Consider the following 21,703-nt stretch of genomic DNA (forward strand, 5'->3'; position numbering starts at 1 on the left):
CCAAACGTGCTCAACACCCACTCCCTGTTGGTCACTAGATGCAGGGCTGGGATCTCCAAGATCCATCCCAGAGATGGTTGTGGGCTAGAACACAGGGAAGGTGGATGTGTCCAAACACTATTTTAGCACATTAGAACAGGGTACAGAAGGATATGGACAAGAACTGCCTGTTTCACATTAGGCTGCAGGAATTTAATGGAATGTTGTCAAATTAAAAACAAAACAGAACTGCATAACCTAAACAAAATTGTATAACCTAACCTTGACTGATCCAAAAGCCAGCAAAAACAACAAAATACTACAATTAAAGGAAACAACTGACATTTTCTAAAAAATAATAATTATTTCAACACTTCAGAGATTAAAATACTGGTGCTTGCTAGTGAATTTCTTTAGAACCTTAAGCATGCTTACCTACAAATCAGAACACTTATCAGATTTAATATGGCAAGAAGTCTGTATATGATGCCAAGAATAATTTTTCTCAGAATTCTGGTTTGAAAGATTGTGAGGCAAATAAGATGTCTGTTTAATTAAAAGGTGAAGTTATGAATATGCTATGCAAATATCAGTTATTTCTGATCAGATGATAAACATGAGACAATTTCTCTCTTGGAGAGCTTGTATTTTCCACTTCTTGGTTCTTATGACCCATTACACTGGAACAGTCATCGGGTGTTCCACTCCATTACTCTCTGTTCAAGCACAAACTCAGATCTTGGGTCAGTATAAAGCTGTTGGCTTTTTTCTTCTTTCTCTACAGTCTGTCCTAAACATCTCAAGACATAATCAGCAAACGTACTTACGCGCTGACGTTCACTATCACAGAGCTGCTGTGGTTTAAACATCTGCACATCTGTGCAGGCTGTTTGAGAAGGGGTTAGAAAGGACTGGGAGGTTTTACAGATGTAAGGACAACCAGCTGACTCCTTCCCCAAGAAGGCAAATAATGTTCTCATTCCCCAGCTGCGTGGACACAAGAGCTTAATAGAACAAGACTCTGAGCAGCCCAAATGGCTGCTGTAATTTGTCATGACAATCCAATGTCTTGTACTTGATCTATTACCGATCACTCAGCATCTCGTTTAAGAGATAGAGGCAATTTATCACACCAAGCTCCCCAGCTCTTGGACTAGTAAACAGCAAATAATATTTGTCAACAGGAACAGAACTGACCCAGAACAAAAGACAGGGTGACAGAAGTGAACTAGTGCGCAGTACATCCCTCTCTCCTTATCACCAGGAGAGCACAGCCTGCTCTAGCTCAGTGCCAAAGGGCCTCACCTGGAAGATATTTGGTATGTGTGTGTAGTAATGATCATGCTGCTCACTGTTGAACTTCTGCAGAGTGGAAGAGTATTCTGCTTTGCTGTCTTCTGCCATTTGATGTCGCAGTTGGGCTTGCTGTCTTGCCTAAAGAAATGCCAAAAGAAATGTAGAATTTGTATTAAATAGAAATAAATTGCATTGCATTGCTCCCGGTGTTGCTATTTTGCCAACAGGCAGTACAGAAGCATCAGCATATGGGGCTCTGAACACTTCCCCTTTTTGTTTATTGCTATTTCCTGTCATCCGCTTCATCAACAAGCTTAAGGCTCCAGCGTGTACTGCTGGAGATCAGTCCTCATTCTTCTGTCAAGCGTGGCATGGCTTTGCCCTCTGTTCAACTGGCACATACGCCTGCCTTAAATTCAGAATTTTCACCTAAATCTTTGATTTTGAGTAAGGCATAAAGAAAACTTGTGTTCCTGGTTTGCATAAGTAACAGTTCTCACAGCTTAGACAAACCCTCAGAACGAACATCCCCTCCGTTTCCCTTCTGTGCTGAAGGGAGAAGGGTCTTTCTGCTATATCCACGACAGCGAGCAGCCCATCTCCCTGCCAGCAGGCTTTGGCTTGGAACAACTACCTTTGCTTCTGTTGCAATGTGTTATTTCCATGAGCTATTTTGCATTCCGTGAACCACCTCTAACCATTGCACCTAAAACCCCATGAAGAATTACCCCACTAGCAGCCTGCCTCCGAGCACAACCTTTCTCTGCACATTTGTAGACATGCTTCTTGCTCCCTTACTGCCTTGCTAGATGGCACCTGCTTTTTGGTAACAAACTGCCTGCACGTTGGCCAGCGACATGTGCTGGGGCAAGGGGAGATGAGGATGAGGAGGTTGTTTTTGTCTTGTTTCTAATTCGTTAGCCACGTTTCCAAGTCAGGACACCTTAATTCACACTCCCAGTGCTCTCTGCAATATTCTTGCATCTAGACTTCCCCAGATAGGGCTGGCACGAGCTGCACCAGGAAAGGGCAGCCCAAGCAGCAGCTGAGACACAGCTCCCTTCCTATTTTTACCCACGCAGACGATTTGCTTTGCTACCCAGCTAACACAGCAGAGCAGTGGGCAATTAGCCTCACTTCTTTCCCTGAAACAATCTGTCCCTGAGTGACCCTGTTATATTTTCAGCTCTCTCTCTCTTCACAATTCTTTTTCCTAAGGCCTTCTGTCATCTGTTTCGCTGCCCAATATTACTCCTTTGCTGCCTGCCCCATCTGTTTGTTGTAGCTGCCTCCTTCCTTGCTCTTCCTCCCCTTCCCGCACAGCTCCCTGCTCCCTCGTGTTTCCTGCACCCGTTTTGCTCGCGCTACCCTTCAACCCTCACGTTCCCACCTGTCCCAAGGGAGCCCAGGCCAGGGCTGGGCACCCAACACTTGCTCCAGGGAAGTCGGTGGGAGCTTTGCCAGCCATTTCAGTGGACCTGGGATTTGGCCTTAAACATCCAAACCCTCCTGGTCACACTGGTTTTTTCAAGCAGTCATGAAGTCTTCTCCCCTACCGCTGTCTACCTAGTCCTGCACCAGAGCTGACTTGACCTTCTTAAACACTGTTTCAGTCACTTCCTCAATCCTGGAAGGAGAAGGAAAGATTGCTTCAAAAATAACGTCAAGCATTCTTGGGTGTTTCAGGGAAAATAGTTCAATAAATGGTGTTAACATACTCTAAGAAGGGGGCTACTATTAAAAACAGCTCAGAATTAGGTTATCGTTTGAATGGTTCCAAGCAGACAATAGTTTCCTGACAATAAATCCTTGAAATACCAAATCATGGAACGTTTTAGTAACCATAACTGGAAGGTGGCAAATTCTGCCAGAAGGCTTCAAATCTCAAAAAAATAGGTTTCCTTCCCATGAGTGCAGCTCACACATCTCACCTAATAACTTATTTCACCTCAATCCAGCTATTGCTTTTGCAAACTCAGTCAGTCATAGGAATTTCCTTGATCCCCCTCACATTCTTTTTACAAAAAGAAAAATTCCAGCACAGTGAGAAAAGCCTGGGTACAGGGTGCATAACAGGAGATGAAACAGTAGCACCAAATAGAAAAGAGTGACTAAAATAAGTGAATCTAGAAAAGTGCCTCAAGGAACCACTAGCTCCTGTAAAGGGAACATAAAATCACAGAATTTACCTGCAGCAATGAGACCCCCAGAAGTGACATCTCCTGTGTGCGTGCTGGGTGCTACGTAATTTACTGCATTTCCTCACCCGCACGCTCGTACGAGCCTCCCCGCACATGGGCAACAAGACAGCCTTGTCCAACCCCAACAGAGCAGCCAAACAGAGGAGGCCGGAGAGGCCGGCAGCTGGAGGCACCCGACAGGCGTCCCGAGCCCGGCCCGGCCCCAGCTGCTGCTGCAGATCAATATTCATTTGTGCGGCCCATTCTCATCGGCTACCTAAGAGCAGCCCATTGTTTGGGCTGACTTCTGGGGAAGGACCCAGGCCACTTCATGTCTTTTTTTTCCAATAGTGCAACTCAGGAATTCGTCCCTCCACTCCATTGTTGGAGCAGAACAACAAGAAATCCATTATTGCCCATTTCAGGCCAGATCCTGTGAGCCTGCAGCTATCGGAGCTCATTCTCACAAGCGAGCTCCTTAGCTGGATACAAGCAAAGCAACTCGGAACTAAACGTATAAAGGGCAGACTCTCAGTTTCCAAAGTTATCTTAACTGGCCCCAAATAAAAGCAGACAGCACATGAGTAAGTAAAATTGGGTACGTTCCAAAAAACAAGAATTTTTGTATGAGTGCCCCAGTGATGTTTTGTTTCTCCTGGCTACTTCATGCATTTGGCAAGCTCAAAATGGCTTAAATGTTTTTCCAGTGAGATATTTTGATCTTAAAATAAAAATACAAAAAAGCCTGGATATTTTTTTTATTACTTCACTGTGTCACTTACTCTAATATCATCAGTTTTAGTATTAACAGAATTTATTTTATAGCCAGGCTCCTGTACTCTCTTGGAAGCACAGAATGATAAAAAGGAGACGGCGACATTAAGTTTCATCAGTGAGAGCAGCGGATGCAGTGGCCTGGACCTGCACGGAGTCACAGGAGCTTTATGGAAGAGCCTGTTTTAGGAGCAATTTATAGTTGAGCTTCACAGAAAATAAAAACCAAATATATTCTTGCCATCTTGACCACTCTTTACTGCGCACAGATGGCTTCAGAGAGGATATTTTTCAGGCTTCTTGGAACTAACTTTCAAACATTTGATCCGAAGGTATTTTCTGGAGACAGACAAGGCTTTGGAACAGGCAGTTTCTGAAGAACTAGACATAACCTCAGAAACAGTGACGAGGTTGTCACGCTCCTTTCAGGGATGACCGAGGAAGTGCTCGGGTTCCCAGCGCCACAGGTGAAACCACAACCCAGATTTCCTACAGACCAGCAGACTTCTCAGTTGTAAGGGAGATGTCAAGACTAGGTGCTTGTAACGCAGCAAAAATCATCCTCTCCCCTTCTTAAAGGGGGAAAACAATGAGGTTACCTTTCTGCATCATGAAAAAGAACAAAACAGCATACACCAAAAAGAAAACAGCATATACATTCAAGGGATTTGGGGGAAGAAGAAAGGCAGTTTATTTTCAAATTTTGTATTTAACCTGAACCTACTTTTCACCTGTAAAACACATGCTTGAAAAAAATCATCATTTGGGCAGCGTGATGCAGCTTTGTAGGGCGTGTAGCTCTCGCTACATGTGACAGAATGTGATAGAAGAATTACTGATAGGGAAAGTTCTTAGCAGTCCTTGCTAACATGCAGCACTATGAAAGCCTTATGTAGAGAGCTGAAAACAGACCTGGTTACTTTTGACCGAAGCCCACAAAGAAGAGTTAACAAATTCGAGAAAACATTTGAGAAAAGTCACAACCGGCACAGCAAACCTCAGAGGAGTAAGAAAACGCTCGCTCGTTGCCATGCATAACATGATGCTTCACAAAATGAAGGCTGGAACAAATTCTTGTCCTGTGTTACTTGCATTTACCTTCCCCTCTCAAAAGTCAGGTTCCGAGTCGAAGAAAACAGGTAATTAAACTAAAGAGAAATTTGGGGGGTAGAGGAGAACTACACTTTCTACCATTTCGGTCTCGGGTAACAGTAAAGAATGAGGATTTTTTTTTTGCTGAGACACATTCTAAGACACATTCCGGGAACAGAATTAGGGTCAATAGACACACTGTCTTCTGGGTTTACACAGACAAAAAACGTAACTCCTCAAGGCTGTTGTGGTGGGAGTGATATGAATAACTGAAAAGGGCAGATAAAAAAGCTTTGGCTGCCATTCAGCTGGTCCACAGCAAGGGGAACAGTTTGGCTCCTCAGCAGTCACTCCTATTCAGAGCAGCAGAGGGTCCAGACGAGGCTTGGGTGAAAACCCCTTTCTTCTTTCCTGCTGCCCCCTCTCCTCAAAAAAATAACAACCGTTGGACAGCACAGGAGATAGATGATTGCCAGGCCACCGACCTGTCTTGGGCAAATCCAAGAGCAGACCAAAATGCAGACACACACACAAAAAGCTCTTTCCCCCCAAAACACACCCAAACCTTTCAAAATAAGTTAATGATAAAGGCAGACTCGGAAACACTTCACCAATTTCAGGAATGCTTTCAATTGCTCCCAGATTTTTTGAGCTCAGCCTCTGGTGCTGCCTACACGGACACTCTGCTGCGAATAGGGCAGCGGGCACCTCCTGGCAGCAGCGATGCTGGCAGTGCCCACGGAATCGCTAAGTGGAGTGGGAATCCTGCCACAGGCTGCCAAACAGGGCCAGGGTTTCAGGCTCTGATTTACACTGCCTCCAAATCAAGCGCCATTGTTTACTATTTTGCAAAAACCAGGCTGATCTCTCTGAGCTGGCAAGCAAAAAAAGGCTTCAAAATTCTTTTTTCTGCAAGTGAGACAAACAAGGAGGGAGATGGAGAGTGCAAAAGAACAGGCTGGAGGGGGAGGAAAAAAGGAAAACGAAATATCATTACTTTCAATGCTAGCAAGGATGGAAAAAAGAGATCTGACAGTCTGTGTATTCCTGAAATCCCCTGGCTGAATATAATATACAAATGAGCAAACGGCTGACAGGGAATGGAAAACCTTCATGAACAAACCTCAGGAAATGTTATCTATTGCAGCAGCGTTCCACGTCAGATTATACAAGCGAAATACTCGAGTAATAAAACAGCACCGAAGCTCTTAGGATAGGGGTGCACCAGGGCTGTACGGCTGGGAGCATAGCACAGCGAGACACTGTTCTGATCCTACCTGCACCACTTAAATATATATATATGTTCACGTTTATATTAACATTATATATATTTCTTTTGCCACAAGGGCTCACCTAACTGTGCCAGTCCTGTTCTCAGACAACCAGCTCCGTAGCACGATGACAAACACAGTTGCTGACTGATTAACAGAGTCTGGCAGCTCGAAGTTAATTTGAACTTTTACTTAAACAAACTAGCCCAAGCCCTCGCATACCTGGCTATAGATCTCTGTTCTGCCACAGATTCCTTTGCAAAAATTTCCAAGCAGTTCATTTCCCCACATATAAAGCAAGCACATAGATATTTCTTTTCTATCATGTCCAATCTATCTTGTCAATTCTGTTGCAAAGTGTTCAGCGAAGTCTAAGGTTATGCAAGCAGAAGACCATTACATAAGAAGTAGGAACAGCAGCAAGTACCACTGTGGCGTACCCCAGAAAAGCCCTGTCACCCAAAATATACTATTTTAAGGCCTTACTGAATTAATTATGCCCCGAAACCAAACATTTGTCTTCTGGCATAGCAGTTTAATGCCACAAAGACCGAGAACGCAAATTGCCTTGGGGACCAAAGCGTGATAGGGAAATCCTCCCTTATGTGCAGAACCAGCAGGGAGTTTGGAGAAATCCACTCCTGTCAGAATGGTTAAAGAAATCAAGTTATTGCTAAAGAAAGGGGCCTGCATAGTGGGGGGGAAAGATATGTGGAATGGCAGCAGAAGGTGGCAAGATGACAGGTATTTGGGACAGAGGCTGATAAAGTGTAAATGATTTCTGGAGAGCTTGCACTAACATAAGCCAATTAAATTCTGCGGTGGGTAAACACACGTACTGAATGTAAACAGTGGAAATTATTCCAGGACTGTGTAACAGATTGCTTAGTTCACACTTGCCATCCCGGCCACAGCTCTAAGCCTCTTTCTGCAGGAAGGTTTTACAAATACAGGCAACACACAGTGCATGGGCTGGGCTCAACTCAGGTGCTGATCCTAATTTGCCAGCCTTAAAGCCTGACTCCAGAGCTACAATACATTTGCTCTTACCTTGAACATTTTGCAGAAAACATGGTTAATTCTGACATCTTTACTTTGTTTTCACTTGGTTCTTATGAGAGGTAAAATAAAGCTATTCTAGTATTTTGACAGAGTAAGAATGACTACGCACTATTTTTCCAAGCATCTAATTTCTTTGCAATATCGAAGAACGCTTATGTTACACTTTTTTATTCAAAAAGGGTTGGTCTTTAACTCAGAAACACTCTCTTTCCTTCCCTACCATGTTTGTTCCACAAGGTAATCCAATCCCCCTCCCTATAAGGCTATATTTTTATGAAATTCTCAGCCAAACTGCTAGGTAGAGCATTAATAAAGAGCCCTATGAAGAGGAAATGTTCATTTGGATGTGTTTCCCTTATCATATACTCAAACTGAGCAATACTTGTGTTCCTTGATCTCTTAACCCTAAATGCAGCATCTGCATAGGATACCTAACAATATTAAATTACCCTCCTACTCCTGCTATAGTCAGTAACTCTTTATTCTCTAGAAATCAAAACTCAGGCATCAGTCAGGAGTCCAAACAGAAAACAGCTGCTGTATCATCCCTGAGCGTCACTAGCAGCAAGCTGTAAACAAGCCTCCGTGTTCCAGAGATGGATGGTCCTGAGGGATCCCTGACATTCACACACGACGTTGCCCATTAGGGAGGAAGCAGTTCCAAAAGGAGATCATCAGATGGCTGCATTACCCATAAAAATTATGTTAGGGTGAACGTAATGGCCTTAAATCACGTTACCAAGGCAAAACTGCACTTGAATTAATGGGATATTTGGCCCAAATCGCAAGCAGAGCCGCAGAAGGGTTTGGCAAGTACCATCTGCAGAGAAAACAGAAAAGCAGCTGCCTAAAAGGACACATGCAAAACTCCCTATGCAAAGACCACGGGGAGAGTCTTGTGCAACCTCTGCCTCCCACGTAGGAGGTGCAGAGGCAGTCGGCTGTAGACTGCAGGTTGCACTGGGACATTGCTGATGCACTCACGAAAATCACAGCAGGCAGGGAGAAGCAGAGTCTCTGGAATTATCCACTGCAGCAGGTAAAAGAATATTCACCGTATTAACAGCAAAAATACTGTGGAGCTTTTCCAGCTTCTAATATCTTTGCCAAGCACTACATTTTCTAAAGTGCTGAGAAATTCAGTATGCACTTGACAAGCCCAGTTGTCACAGGGCAGGTAACTCCACGTTCTCCTGAAAAACAAAGCACATTTAAGTAGTTTTTGTGGGCAGAGGGAAGACACCCAAAATCTCTGGCTATGCTGCAGAATTTATTGCTGACAGTCTCAAAACCTTGGGACTGTACACTGCAATAATTTGGCTCCGAGCTGCAAATGTTCCTCTGTGGTTTGCCCGAAAGGTTTCAGGGCTGCACACTGTCCCCTGCTGTACCATGACCCATCTGCTGCTGTGACGAAGCAGACTGGAAATGGGGTATGAAGGACAGCGTTGAAGCACAGATCAGAGACGTCTCGGGGGCCTAAGTAGAAACATCTCAGGGCGTCCTTCTTTGAAAGGATGTCCAAGTCCTTAATGAAAAGATTTGTGTCTGCAGGGCAGCAGCAGGCTGGGAGAATAGTTTAACACTTAACAGCATAACTCCATTTGCAAAGGCAGGAAGATCAGCTTAGTCCAAGAATCTTTCTAAATAGCCGTATTTCGAGATTTGTAAGAGCTTGCCAGTGATTCAGCTCACGTCTGCCCAGTGCTGTGCGGGCGGACGCGTCTGCTATGGGCAAGAGGGGAGATACAGACTCTTTACAGCCCATTGAAATTGGGAGTGAGGAGCCAGGGAACGCGGGGTCAGAAGAGAATGAAGCCTCAGATGTCAGTGTCAGGCATCTCTATGTCATTATATTTACCACCCACAAAATTAACAGCATGGTGATACTACTTCATGAGGCTTTATGCCAATATTAAAACACTTCGGGACACAAAGTCTTGGACAAGGCAGATACTGCCTTATCTGAAAGTCACAGAGCACCTAGAGTTTTCAATAAATCTTGATATTACTTACATGACTTGTTTTTGCCTCAGCGTTTCCATTGAGGAAGGAAAAAAAAAATTAGAGGCAGCACAGGGATAAAACCATAAAGTTTTTGCCTCTTTTTAGATATGATACAGTATGAGAAGAGAGGAAAACAGAATTATTTTCAAAAAAAGGAGTGGCACCATTACTCTGTATTTTGGAGCAGGTTTGATTTCAAACTGTCAGCTGACTTCCAAAAACTGAAGCAGCTATAAGAACCCAGAGAAGCAAACCAAACAGGAAAATCCCATAGCACCAGAAGAAATGTCAGCACATCACAGGATGTGAATAAAATCTTTAAACAAACTCAACCATTCTGGGTGCAGGTCAGACTTGCTGAATACAAACCAGCTGAAACAAACAAACACTCCAGAAAAAAAAAAATAAAACAAACCACACACATTTATAGCAAAGTCAGGAGCTTCTCACTAGGTGAGCGTTAAGGTCAAGTTTGTACTTCAAGTCTTTTGCTACCTCCTAAAATCCAGGAAACATTCACATTAATCTCAAAACCACCGGGGTGGAATTCTCCTAACGCAACGGAAGCAGAAAATAAAACTAGATGTTTAGCCCTGACTTTGGGATTGCAGTGCTGGACTTGCACAGAGCTCAGCTGATGCTGCCCAAGCTGAAGTGAACATTATTTTCTGGCCCAAGGATTCGTATTCGGGACCCCAAGTCGTGGCTGGGCTACTCACCAGCACATGGAAGACCCTGCCTGATTCTGAGCATCTCCTGCCAAGTGCATCCTGCCCCTCAACTGCTATGAAAATCAAAAGCAGCAAAAGCCCTCAAGCCTCACACGGTTGCCTCAACCACTTCCTCTTTAAATGCAGATTCTGTAAAATATTTTGAAGATAAAGCTTTAGAAAAAACAGTTGGCTTTTTTAAATTGCACAATCTGCAAAGACCCCACCAAGTGCCACGTTATCCCATAAAGATGTCAGCTTCTTAGTGACTGCAGCTCCAAGAGAGGGAACAAGCACTACAGTGCTTCCTTATATGTACACCGACTCCACGCGGGCGACACAGACCGTTTCCCCAAATGGTCAAAAAATTAAAGCAACTGCACTGTGGTTTTTGAAAGAGAGCTCCTTTAACAACACACATCCAAACGGGACACGAGGCAGCAGCGATGCCTATAAGCTTTCCCACTGCTGCCATCAACGTGCTGCACAGCCCACTTCGTTCGGGTACTTTCACAGCACAGTGTTTTGTAACACAGCAAGTTTTCTGCTCTCGCTCCACTAAACTGAGCTGACAAATGGTTTGTGCCAACCTGCACCGTGTTCTGTGCTTGTGCATCCTCTCTGTGGACATCGGCTGCTTGTAATTTAAAGACTCGGTGCAAACACGGGAAGCGGAGCTCAAGGGTCCTAAACCTACTCCCCTTCTCGGATTCCTGCACAAAGACCGTGACCATCGCCGAGATCTGACCGCTGCCCTCTGCTCTGTGCAACCAGCACCAAAAAAGGAGACGCGAGTGAGCAATGCTAAATGCCCTGCTATCTTTTAGCTCAACTACCAAACCAGCTGGCTGCTAAGGTGAACAAGCCCAGAGCGGCCACCGAGGTGGCAGAGATGGCACGTACCCTCCCGCAGCAGCCTGGGCTGCTCTGCAGGAGCAGTTTGGACCTTGGTCCAACCACCTGTAGGGTCCATCCTGCCCTGCCTCTAAAGACAGACCCAAGGCCCTTCACTACCCTCCTGTTAAGCAGGCCTGGAGTCTGAAGAAAAAAAAGAAGGAAAGTAACTCTTCATTTGCTTCTCTGCCACTATTCCTGTCACTTGATCCCAGTGGGTTGCAATGCCAAGAGCCATCCCTTCGGCAAGGCCGTTCTAAGTGCTGGTGAGCAGCAGCTCCACCATGGGATTTCCTGCTGGACTCCAAGGGCTGTGAGTGAAAGGCAGAGACATCCCCAGCCCTCAAATGGTTTCCCTGCCTCCAAGCACTAGACAGTTGCAACTTTTTATAGATTTATAACTGGTCTCTACAATCCCTGCAGAATTAATTTCATTACTGTAATGCGTGATGCAAAAAATAGCTCCGTGTCTTCTCATATTTGCAGGTACAAGCTAAAGTAGCCAAGGTGTTAATCTCAAGCCTAAGAAATGAGGGTAAAGTGAGCACATTGCTTGAAGAGTGCCCTGCTCAGCCAAGATGAGAACAGCACTGTCTGCTTTCCTAGCCAGAGGGATTTTTTGGGAGCAAAACCGCAGCAACCAAGCCATAAGGGTCAAGTGAAATCAGAACTGCTGCAATAGGAGGAGGAAAGAAAAAAGCCATCATTGGGTTTATTTGAAGCTGAGCAGTTTCTGCATCTCCCTGGAGCAAGTCGGCGAGAGCTGCCCCACCAGCAGCTCTCGGTTCAACAATATCCTATTTTGCGCTTGGGAGTTATGTAAGAGCAGTCCCAGTCACATGGGAAGCAAAGAAAGGGCATTATTCAGAGCCTGACATGGATGAACCCAGTTTAACACATGCAATTAGAAAACACTGTTCTCTCTGTTCAGTAATATTATTGCACATTCCACTGGTTTTGATAACCTTTTCCTTCTCTCTGTACTCCACCGAGTGACAGCCAAGCTGGGAAGTTGAGTAATGCCTTCTCCCAGGATCAGCCAGCACACATCCCTGCCCTGGCAGGCTAACCTGCAAACACACAGGGCAGAGCTAAGGAAATGCAGTAGGGAGGTCCCTCTGCTCCATTTGACAGGGAAAGAGTGTAAGAGCAAGAATTGCCTCCCGGAATTTACCTAACATTATTTGATACATAACCATTACGTAGGCTTTCACTCTGGCCAAAAAGCAAAAGAGCCAGCATTAGAAACAGATGTAGAACTAAGAGAATCACTTTACACAGACAAAGCAGAGATCATCTTTCCCTGGCAGAAAGGGTGCATGTGGCATTACAGTTTATTACAGTTTCAACATCCTTATACACATTCATGTGAGAAGTACCCTGACAAACCCAGAAGGCAATACAGAATTAAAAAGTGATGAGATGACAGGCATATTTTTTTTCTTTGATATTCAGTAACACTTCCAAGGTAGTTTTCTGAGTTTGCTTTTCATTTACCTTCCTTACTTCTAATATGTGCATCCTTGATGCCATCTGCTTCCCAACTTCCATGACGCTCAGCATACTAGAAAGATTTTAAGATCACACAGACGTACGGAAAATTTGCACTTAATAGTTTACCAGAATTGAATTAACAGAGTGGAATGAAGTGGAGCTTCATTTGCTTTTGAAGAGCAAAATCTACATGTTACAAGAAAAATTTTGAGCTATAAATCATTCTTCACGTATATTTTATTTTCCCTTCCTGATCATGCAGCAAAAGGTTTTGTATATTTGCATACTCAGATTTCAATGCTAGAGATCTTCATATATAAGAGCAGTGCCTCTGGCTCTACTGTGTGAACTTTACACAACAGGAGACAGGAAAGAGGAGCAAAGAGTAAAATGAAGACAGAACACTTCTGGTCTGATTTTCCACAGGTGCTAAATTCTACTCTATTTCTGGGCAGACATCAAAATCTGCATATAATATCATGTATTGACCTGTTTGACTATTTTCTACTTATATGACTCAAACTTGCATGGAAGACAAAACTACCCCTACACATTGCTGCAATCTCGATCACACATACCACGCTGTGTCTTCACAGCAGATGTGTAAGACCAAGAACAGAAGCAATTTCAGTGTCTTCTCCCTTCCTGCTGCTCTCTAAATTACAAGGACATCACTGCATTAGATATTTAAACACTCAAACTCAAGTGAGAAACCACTCAACAGCAACATTTACATGCATGTTTAAAGTTAAGCTCAGGAGCTTTGCTCATTGGGATCAATGTGTGAAAAGCCACAACCAGCTCTGAAACCAGATAGCAAACGCAGAATAAAAGCTACATGTCACATGTGACAGCCAAACATTTCAGGATTCTCCTCAACATGAAGAGCCATCCTGCTGAACACCTCGCACAGAACAGTCGTCCTGCCAATATTTCACTGCAGTCAGTGACATGAGGACACCTGAAGTGTTGCTCCACAACACATGAAGTCAGGTTCTGCCTTCCAGTCACACAACATGTGGCTAACTGCAAGCACCTGTTTCTCTGGGGAGTCCTCAAAAGCTTTTCTGTCACAGAATCTAGACTTTTAGTTAAAATTGATTTTGCATAACCTTATTTTAGGCACATCAGCTATGTTAGATGGAGATGCCATTACACTTAAGTAATTTTACTGCATCTTTACAGCTTTTATGCAAATGTAGGTCCCTGCAGAGACACCTCTATTTTTGTCAGCCTATGAGCTGACTTAAGAAGAGTATGAAGCCTCATAGGGTTAGCACTACTGGCAGGATTGAGGAATTGATCTAACCACATCCATGCTGACAAATAGGCTCTCCTCCCTCTGGCTTACCTTTTCAACATCTGCTTTTGTAACATTGATGTCAGCATCCATTTTCTCAAAATACTGCTGTGCTCTATCAGCTTCTTTGCAATCACGTTCAAACCGCCTTTTACTCTGGAAAAGAAAGAGGAAAACCTTTTTGAGAAACAATTTGAAACATAAAGCTAAAAAGCAATCCTGCCCTTACATTGATCTGCTGTAACTATTGCAAGGAGATTTGGGACTGGCTTGTTGACATTGGCATATATTTCCATGTTGACTGAAAAACAAAGTGGCCATAAAGTTTTTTGCTCCAATCTGCATACAACTTCACTGATATTTCAAAGCTTTTCCAATTAACACCAACATCCAGTCTACTCTAGTCTACCAAATTATTCTTTTCCAACAGAAAATTCCCTCAATTGCATATTTTTTATGCAATGCATATATGCATAATTCCCTCAGTTGTAGAATACAAAATGAACAAGCCACTAAGATGCACATGTTTGAGTGGGTCTCCTACTTACTACTCTTTCCTTTCCTCACCCTCTTCTCCCTTTAGTTTCTTGCATAGTCACGCAATAAATGCTGAGGCCCAAATTCATTTACTTTTGAGGAACAGCACCATAATCAAGAGCTGGTCCTATTCAAGGTACTCAGGCAGTAGGAAGCCATTCAGCTTACAGAGGAATAGCCAAAGAGGACCCAAGGGACTCTGCATTTCCAGGAATGCTTAGCACACTTTTCACGTCATATCAAATGAAACGCTACTCATGATACACACAGATTCTGGAGAAAGCCAAGTATACCATTAAATCAGTCTCTATCATGCCTCCCAGTGTACTTAAGAGAGCAGGATTCTCAATACCACATTTCTTCAGTTTTCAGAGCTTTTATTCATTTACCCTTCTTTTTCAAATGTCATGTTTCGAACCATGTCTACCACGACAGTATAAAAATGGCTTAAATGTCACATCTCAGAAGTTTCCACTTACTGCTTCAAGTTGTTTCCAGCAAGTTTCAATATGCTGTTGTGCCTTTCGGCCATCGTGGAAGTGCTGTTTAGAAAAAGCAAGAAAAGGAAAAGAAAACATTTTGAACAACAAAAGAACAGACAAGCAATTATGTTCAAGGAGCTCTAGAGAAAAAACAGAAATGATTCTGACAGCTGGTTCTACAGCTCTGCAAAACTGAGCAGGTGTACGATGACTATCTAATGTCTCTGCAGACTGCAGATGTATATTTGCATCAATTATAGCAGTTATTTAGACAAAGTCTAATTAATCCCTTTAGCAATTCTACCTTGTATTGTTCCCTGTAACACGTAATTATTGGTTTCCTATACTAGGAAATCTTAAGCACTTTCATCTGAAGATGATCTCTTTGGTTATTGACTGAACACTAGAGCGGAATTAAAATTTCTCTCTGCATGGAGCTTACTAGGATGACATTGACTGACATATTCCAGCAACTGATATTTAACCTGATTTTCATTCAGTCTCAACATGAAAATCTCCTCTTCCTAGACAGCATTTGTGAAGGTGGATGGTTGTTGTGTTTGATGTTGTTGGTTGTTGTGGAAGTAGATTGTTGTTGTGTTTGAAAGGGGTTCCCTACTTTGCACCCCTCCAGAAATCTCCCTCTCCCGTAAACTTGGGGGTGCTGAAATGTCAGCTACCTCCCAGCCCATCATGTTCTTTAAAGCAGAGGAGCTTCTTAGGTGCACAGTGCACAGCTGTTTTCATAGCAAGAATCTTTTAGTCAGTTTAAATAACAACTCTTAGCCCTTATATGATGCTCTTCCTCTAAGAGGGGAATACGTTTTAGGAATTATAATTCCTGCTATCTTCTATATGCCTCACTTTTCCCGAAGAGAAACTATTTGTCCGAGGTCACTGTGCGAGTCAGTCACATGGCTCTAAAGAGATCAGAGACGTGGTCCCCAGCTGACTGCCAGAACAGATTGCTTTCCTTACAAAACACTTTTCAAAATAAATAATACACAAGAACTATTAATAGGAAGAGAGAGAGGGGCCTTTCCCACTATAGTATTTACTTACAACCAGGATGTATTATTTTAATACAACATGAGCTTGAAAGCTGTAGGTCTCGCACAGCTGCATAGGTCCCAAATTCATACATCTTCAAGCCTACACATCATCGACCACTACATATACTTTACGTAATGTGGTATCAGTCTGTTACATTAAAAAAGAAGTTTTAACTTCAGAACCAGCCTGGCACAAACCGCGGAGGTCAGGAGTGCCTCAAGCACTGCAGTTGGCTGCTACTGGGTTTCCCGCATCTTCCACTAAAGCAATGGTATTTGCCTGCACCAGAGACAGGATTCCCGGGTAAACAGGCTAGGGACATTTCCTAGCTGGAAGCTAGGGATGTTTCCTAGCTCCTTCCTGATTCCACCAGTCAAGCCAGCCCTAACACAGCTGAGAAGTCAGCTTGCTTAGGCTGAAACCTGCAATTCCATCTCACACAATGGGTTCAGACCACAGCAACCTGCACTTTAGCGGGGAGAGCTGCCCACCATTGGGAGCGCTCCGGATCCTCCCGCTGCCACTCTGCAGCCCTGCGAGCCGGGCACTCCCTACTGCTGAATGTAGGGCACCCCTGCTCTGCTGGATAGGGTTGATCTCTCTGGCAATCTCCCCCAGCACAGGAGAGAGACAGTGTCAGTACCACTTTTAATTCCAGGCGTGCGGAGCACTCGGATCTGCCTGTCCTGCTCCTACTGCCTGGAGACGCCGAGTGCGGAGCAGCCAGGCCGTAGCAGGCGGCGCAGCCGAACGCGGCAGCGCTGCAGAGCCCTCTGCCACCGGCACCCATGGAAATTCCTGCAGCTCACGCCTCTGCCCACCTTCCCGGGATCCTCCAGAAGCTCATTCTCTGCATTGCCATATCATAAAAAATATGCAGCTGGAAAACTGCTGCGGTGCTAGGATGGGAGGAAGTCTCCATGGGGAATTTAGTTCCTTTTCTGAATTCCCATTTCCTTTAAAGTCTGTGCACGACACCAAAATACTGCATCTTCCTTGCTACAAGGCTTTGAAATACTCCTAATTCCAGGCTTTCCTTTAATTAAGGATTTAGGAAAACAGTCCAAGGGGAAACTACAGTTTAACACTGTACTTTCAAACATTTTGCTAATAAGTCTGGAATATGTGGAAGTTTTTAAGCACTGAAGCGACGAGTAAAATGACTTGGCTGACTCCAAGCTGCACTTCCTGCCTCCAGCCTTCACCACCCTGTGCGTGCTCCCCTGCTCCCAGCACCGACTGCAGGGACTGGATTTGGGAGCAGCCGGTCGGCTTGAAACCTAGTGCCCTCAGTGACCATAAACCTTGGGGACATGGGGACACACGCACACAATGCGCCAGGTTAATTCAACCCAACAACTGTTAAATACATCTCTCCTGGGCAGGGTGATGAACCTGAAATCAAAAGTATACCTAATAACAGAGCTAATTTGAGTTCATATTTTTAAGCCACTTTCTAGCTACTCAAAAAAATGCCATTTTAATTTTGCCTATGCTATTCATCCCATTTCTGAATTTATACTCTTCGCAAACTTAACTCTACAAAGCACTTAAATTGCATGGCAAATAAGCAGTAAGCCTGGGCAGTAAACAGCATTCTTCTCAGATTTTTGCTACTTTAAAAAGCTCCATTACAGGAACAGAGAAGATTTAAAACCCTCTTCTATCAAAGAGTCAACCCGAGGAAAATGTCGTACGAAGTGCAGTGCCAGTCTGGTGAATGCAGGTGCCATCATGTTCTTAGAAAGCAGTTGAAGTAATACCCATGTTTCAGTGAAATCCTAAGTATATTTAGAAACCCATTTTTTTGTGTTATGACATACACATCCCTGCTGAGACAACCATGTGTGATAATGATCACAGCGAGCACTGGGCATACTTTTGTTTCTGCAAATCCTCTATCCTCAAAGAAAAATCCCATGTTTCATAAATTCATTCTACATAAAACATCTAAGTGATAGTAGCTAGTACCATCCAACTACCTATATTACTTCAACACCCTAATTTATAAATAAGAGAACTGAGACAGCACCATTAAGTGATCTGCTTCAGGCCATACAGGAAGCCTCCAGTTTCCTCAAACCCTGTACTATCTTGAACTTCTGCAAATTCACTTCCTTTAACAGACTTGAAAATCTTCTGATGCAGCAAAAGTCTTCCTGCTCTGTTTCAATGTTTAGCAAATACAACAGCAAAAATAACTTTAAGATCAATTTTTCCTTGAAGAGCTTTCAAAACAGAAATTTTAATTTAAAGATTTTTTTTTAATGGAATAAAACCTTACCTGGTTAATCTACACTTGGTGATTTAACATGGAAAACTACCATCCCTAATTAGTCACAAGTGTTTCGTCAGCAGTCACAGTGACAGAGAATATTGCCTTTCTTTGCAAACTGAAAGCTCAAACCGCACCCTAATCAGGCTTTCCATTTAAACACCCAGGTTACAAGATAGACATCAAATTAATATATTACACTGCAAACATGCCAGAAAGACATCTGCAACAATGGGGCTTGTTCCTTGTAGACCATGATTTCCTCCAATCTCCTTTTTCTCCTACATCCACCCAGCCAAAGCACACAGAGGAGGAGTGGCAGAAATCTGCTGCAGATGACAAAAAAATACTCTCCAAATCAAAACAGTGAAACAGAACAACAAAGTCCTTTAAGAAAAGATGTTAAAAAGGATGCAAAAGGAACATGTAATAAGGAAAATGTTCTTTTTAAAGGCACTAACACTCCCCTAAACAAAGTACAGAATTTTTAGATGTTAAGGCCCATGTTACAACTTTAGCTCACATGAAAGCCACAAGCAGGTAAACCTTGTATACGCTAAAGTGAAAGCTTTAATTTCAATAAGGGTCATCGCTCCATTTCCTCAAATCCCCCTTTAATCTAAATACACTAGCAATCACTCTATCAACTTGAAGATTTCTCTGCAAAATATTTTACCCAAGCATCAGACACACTAAATAGCTTAAAAAGTAGCATTAGCCAGAAGCAGACTGCACCGGCTGCGTGACCACTGCTGTCCTCCTTTCTGTGCACTGAAGCACAACACAACTGGGAACTCGCAGGGCGCTCTCAGCCATCCCTGGATGTCTCCATTCATGACTGTGTTCTCAGGGTAAGGCCCCAGAATCTGGGTTCTGGGCGATCTTCACAAGAGCTTGAGACATTTTCAGCACAGTATCAAGTTGCTCATATGGAAAAACTGCAGATTAGATCAACTTTTTAGAATACAATGCATATTTTTAAAAAAACCTCTTAGCTCAAGGGATATTCAGCTAGATAACTGATTTGAAGTAAAGGAAGAAGAGCTTTAGAAAGAACAGGGAACTCAAGTAAAGGCCCATTGTATGCTTATTTCCTCTTTTTAAATCAAACCGTACGAGTCCGTGTGCTGTTTTCATTGCTGTGCTGACGGAGTTTGTGACAGCTGTGGAGAAGCCCCGGCTGCAGCGCAGTCACAGACAAAACCCTCATTGACTTTTGCTGGGCTTGGATTTCACCCGGGGCAATCAAAACGCCGGGAGTTACCTACAACAGCCTGTGCTGCCAGCGCCGCCGCAACATGGGGCTGAGGGTGGTTTTGCTAGCGTCCTTCGGGATCAAAAGGGGTTACATGCCCACACTGTTCACCAGAGCTTGGAAGATGTTTCTTTTTGAACCTTTGAGCACACGAGTAGAGAAGCAAGATGCAGCTAAAAGCACCTCATAAAGGACATTACAACCCAGTGATTTTGCTGAGGAATGGTTGCATTTTAAGTGAAAGGGTTGCCTGAGTCACACAGAATCCCAGCAAGCTAACAGGGATGCTGATGCCCTATCAAAAACCGACCATGTGAACCCTTGCCTTTAACTTATAACTGGTGCTCTCAGTTTCTATGAATAGCCAGTCAAGTACTATTAATGCAGCAATTTCTCCTTCAGTCTAAACTCTATTTTTGTTACAAGTGAATCACAAAATAATAACCAGTGATTAAAGTATACACCGAGACTGAAATTAGAGAATGCTACCACTTTTCCTCAGTTTTCCTAGCTTCAGTTTGCAACAAGTCATGTTAAACATTTTTTTTTCTGACCTGAAAAGACAGGAAACTGCTTCAACAGAAGATATCTTTGTTTCCAAGAATAGCAACATGGTCTCAAGGTCTTATCTCTGTCATTTATAACAGCAACATAGGCAAGATACATTCTCATGTATAGTGACATGAAATACATGACTATGTTTATAAATTGTGGTATAATCCCATTCTCGTGGGCCACCCTCAAAGCCAGTAGTATCTTTGTAATAAGGCAACCACCAGCTAGGTCTACCCTGACATGGATTATATGAATATATGAATATCTAATCAAAATTGATGCTAACTGGACCAGAAATGTCTCTTCCTGAAGTGACACTTTCCAAAGGAATCACAGTTATAAACCACTAGGACCAAAGTTTCTCAGGCTTCAGACAAAGATGGGATCAGCTGTGCAGGACAAACAGAACTAGCTGCCCAGGCCTCCTGGGAGACAGGCCAACGGGAACAGCAATCAGCAAACAAGCACAAAGCTACAAGACACTTTGCAGCAGTAATATTTATAATAACTTGCTGTTTCATGCTACATATGACAGCTTAAGTCCTTATAAAGCAATTTTCCTGCAAACCTGAACTTGGAACTGAGTAATTTCTCCCAAAGAATGGAGCCACTCCGCTCGCTGCTCTTGCTCCCAGCAGGGGCAGAGCTGGGGGCTGCTGGCACTGCCGGCTGCTCCTCCAGGGCTTCTCCGGCCGCCTGAACCATCTGCCCTGAAGGCGCTGCCAGGGAGCCTGCGAGCTCACGTACAGGGATGCCAGTTTATTTGGAAAGTGCCCCCCCCATCCTGGAATCCTTTCTATGGGACTAATCATGTCCTTAAAAGCTGCGCGCTCAGCTGTGCTTAAGTACTGTAAGAGATCAAACCCATGGGCTTCTCAAAGGGTGATCTGATATTAATACTAAAAACTAGGGTAGGAAGAAGAGATGATGTTTTGGGTTTTAAATCCTTCAGCAAGGGGAGGAATAAAGGATCACAGTACTGGCCTCTAGCTCTTCCACTTACTAGTAAACACTGGCTTCCAGATATTGCCCACAAATTTATTTCCCATTGGTCCAAAACCAAGATATGCCACCACACCTGAACATCTCCAGCCTCCATAAAGACTGTATCTGTGATGATTCTGCACAAGCCTTGCAGTGATAAGAAAACTAGGAGATTACCTGTTGAGGCATCAGTTGTACAAGAAATACCTGATAATTCTTTAGAATTATCCATGCTTTGGATGTTTTCATGCAGTGCTAACAAACGAATACTCTTGTACACATGCATCAAAATGTGAATCAGGTTCCTTTCAGCTTCCTATCGGGTTCCCACCCCACAGGGTTAGGAAAACTTTGATACTAAACTCTTCCTTTTCCTCCATCCCAGAACAGCCTTTCATGACAAGCTCCTGGTGTTTGGTGATAGAGGTCTTGCCACAGCAGGCTGGAATTCTGTCACGCACATCTGGCCTCAGGAGGAAGGTAGATGAGACATGACCTTCACA

At 43.6% G+C, this 21,703-nt stretch overlaps 1 protein-coding gene across 19 annotated transcripts in view; it reads right to left on the minus strand.

Annotated features, from left to right (window-relative positions):
- The window catches only part of FNBP1 (formin binding protein 1), an 85,572-nt gene that overhangs the window by 26,999 nt on the left and 36,870 nt on the right, over positions 1–21,703 (minus strand). For all 19 annotated transcript variants that reach the window (XM_088525250.1, XM_088525259.1, XM_088525252.1 and 16 more), the window contains exons 6-8: positions 15,076–15,138; positions 14,111–14,215; positions 1,285–1,413 (exon numbers count right to left, since the gene is read on the minus strand). In XM_088525250.1, the coding sequence (XP_088381376.1) occupies positions 1,285–1,413; positions 14,111–14,215; positions 15,076–15,138 (297 nt within the window). The remainder of the gene's footprint in view (positions 1–1,284; positions 1,414–14,110; positions 14,216–15,075; positions 15,139–21,703) is intronic.

This window comes from Tinamus guttatus, unplaced genomic scaffold (genome assembly GCF_059628265.1).
Source record: "Tinamus guttatus ecotype Peru unplaced genomic scaffold, ASM5962826v1 Tinamus_guttatus_pri_ptg000226l, whole genome shotgun sequence".
NCBI lineage: Eukaryota > Metazoa > Chordata > Aves > Tinamiformes > Tinamidae > Tinamus > Tinamus guttatus.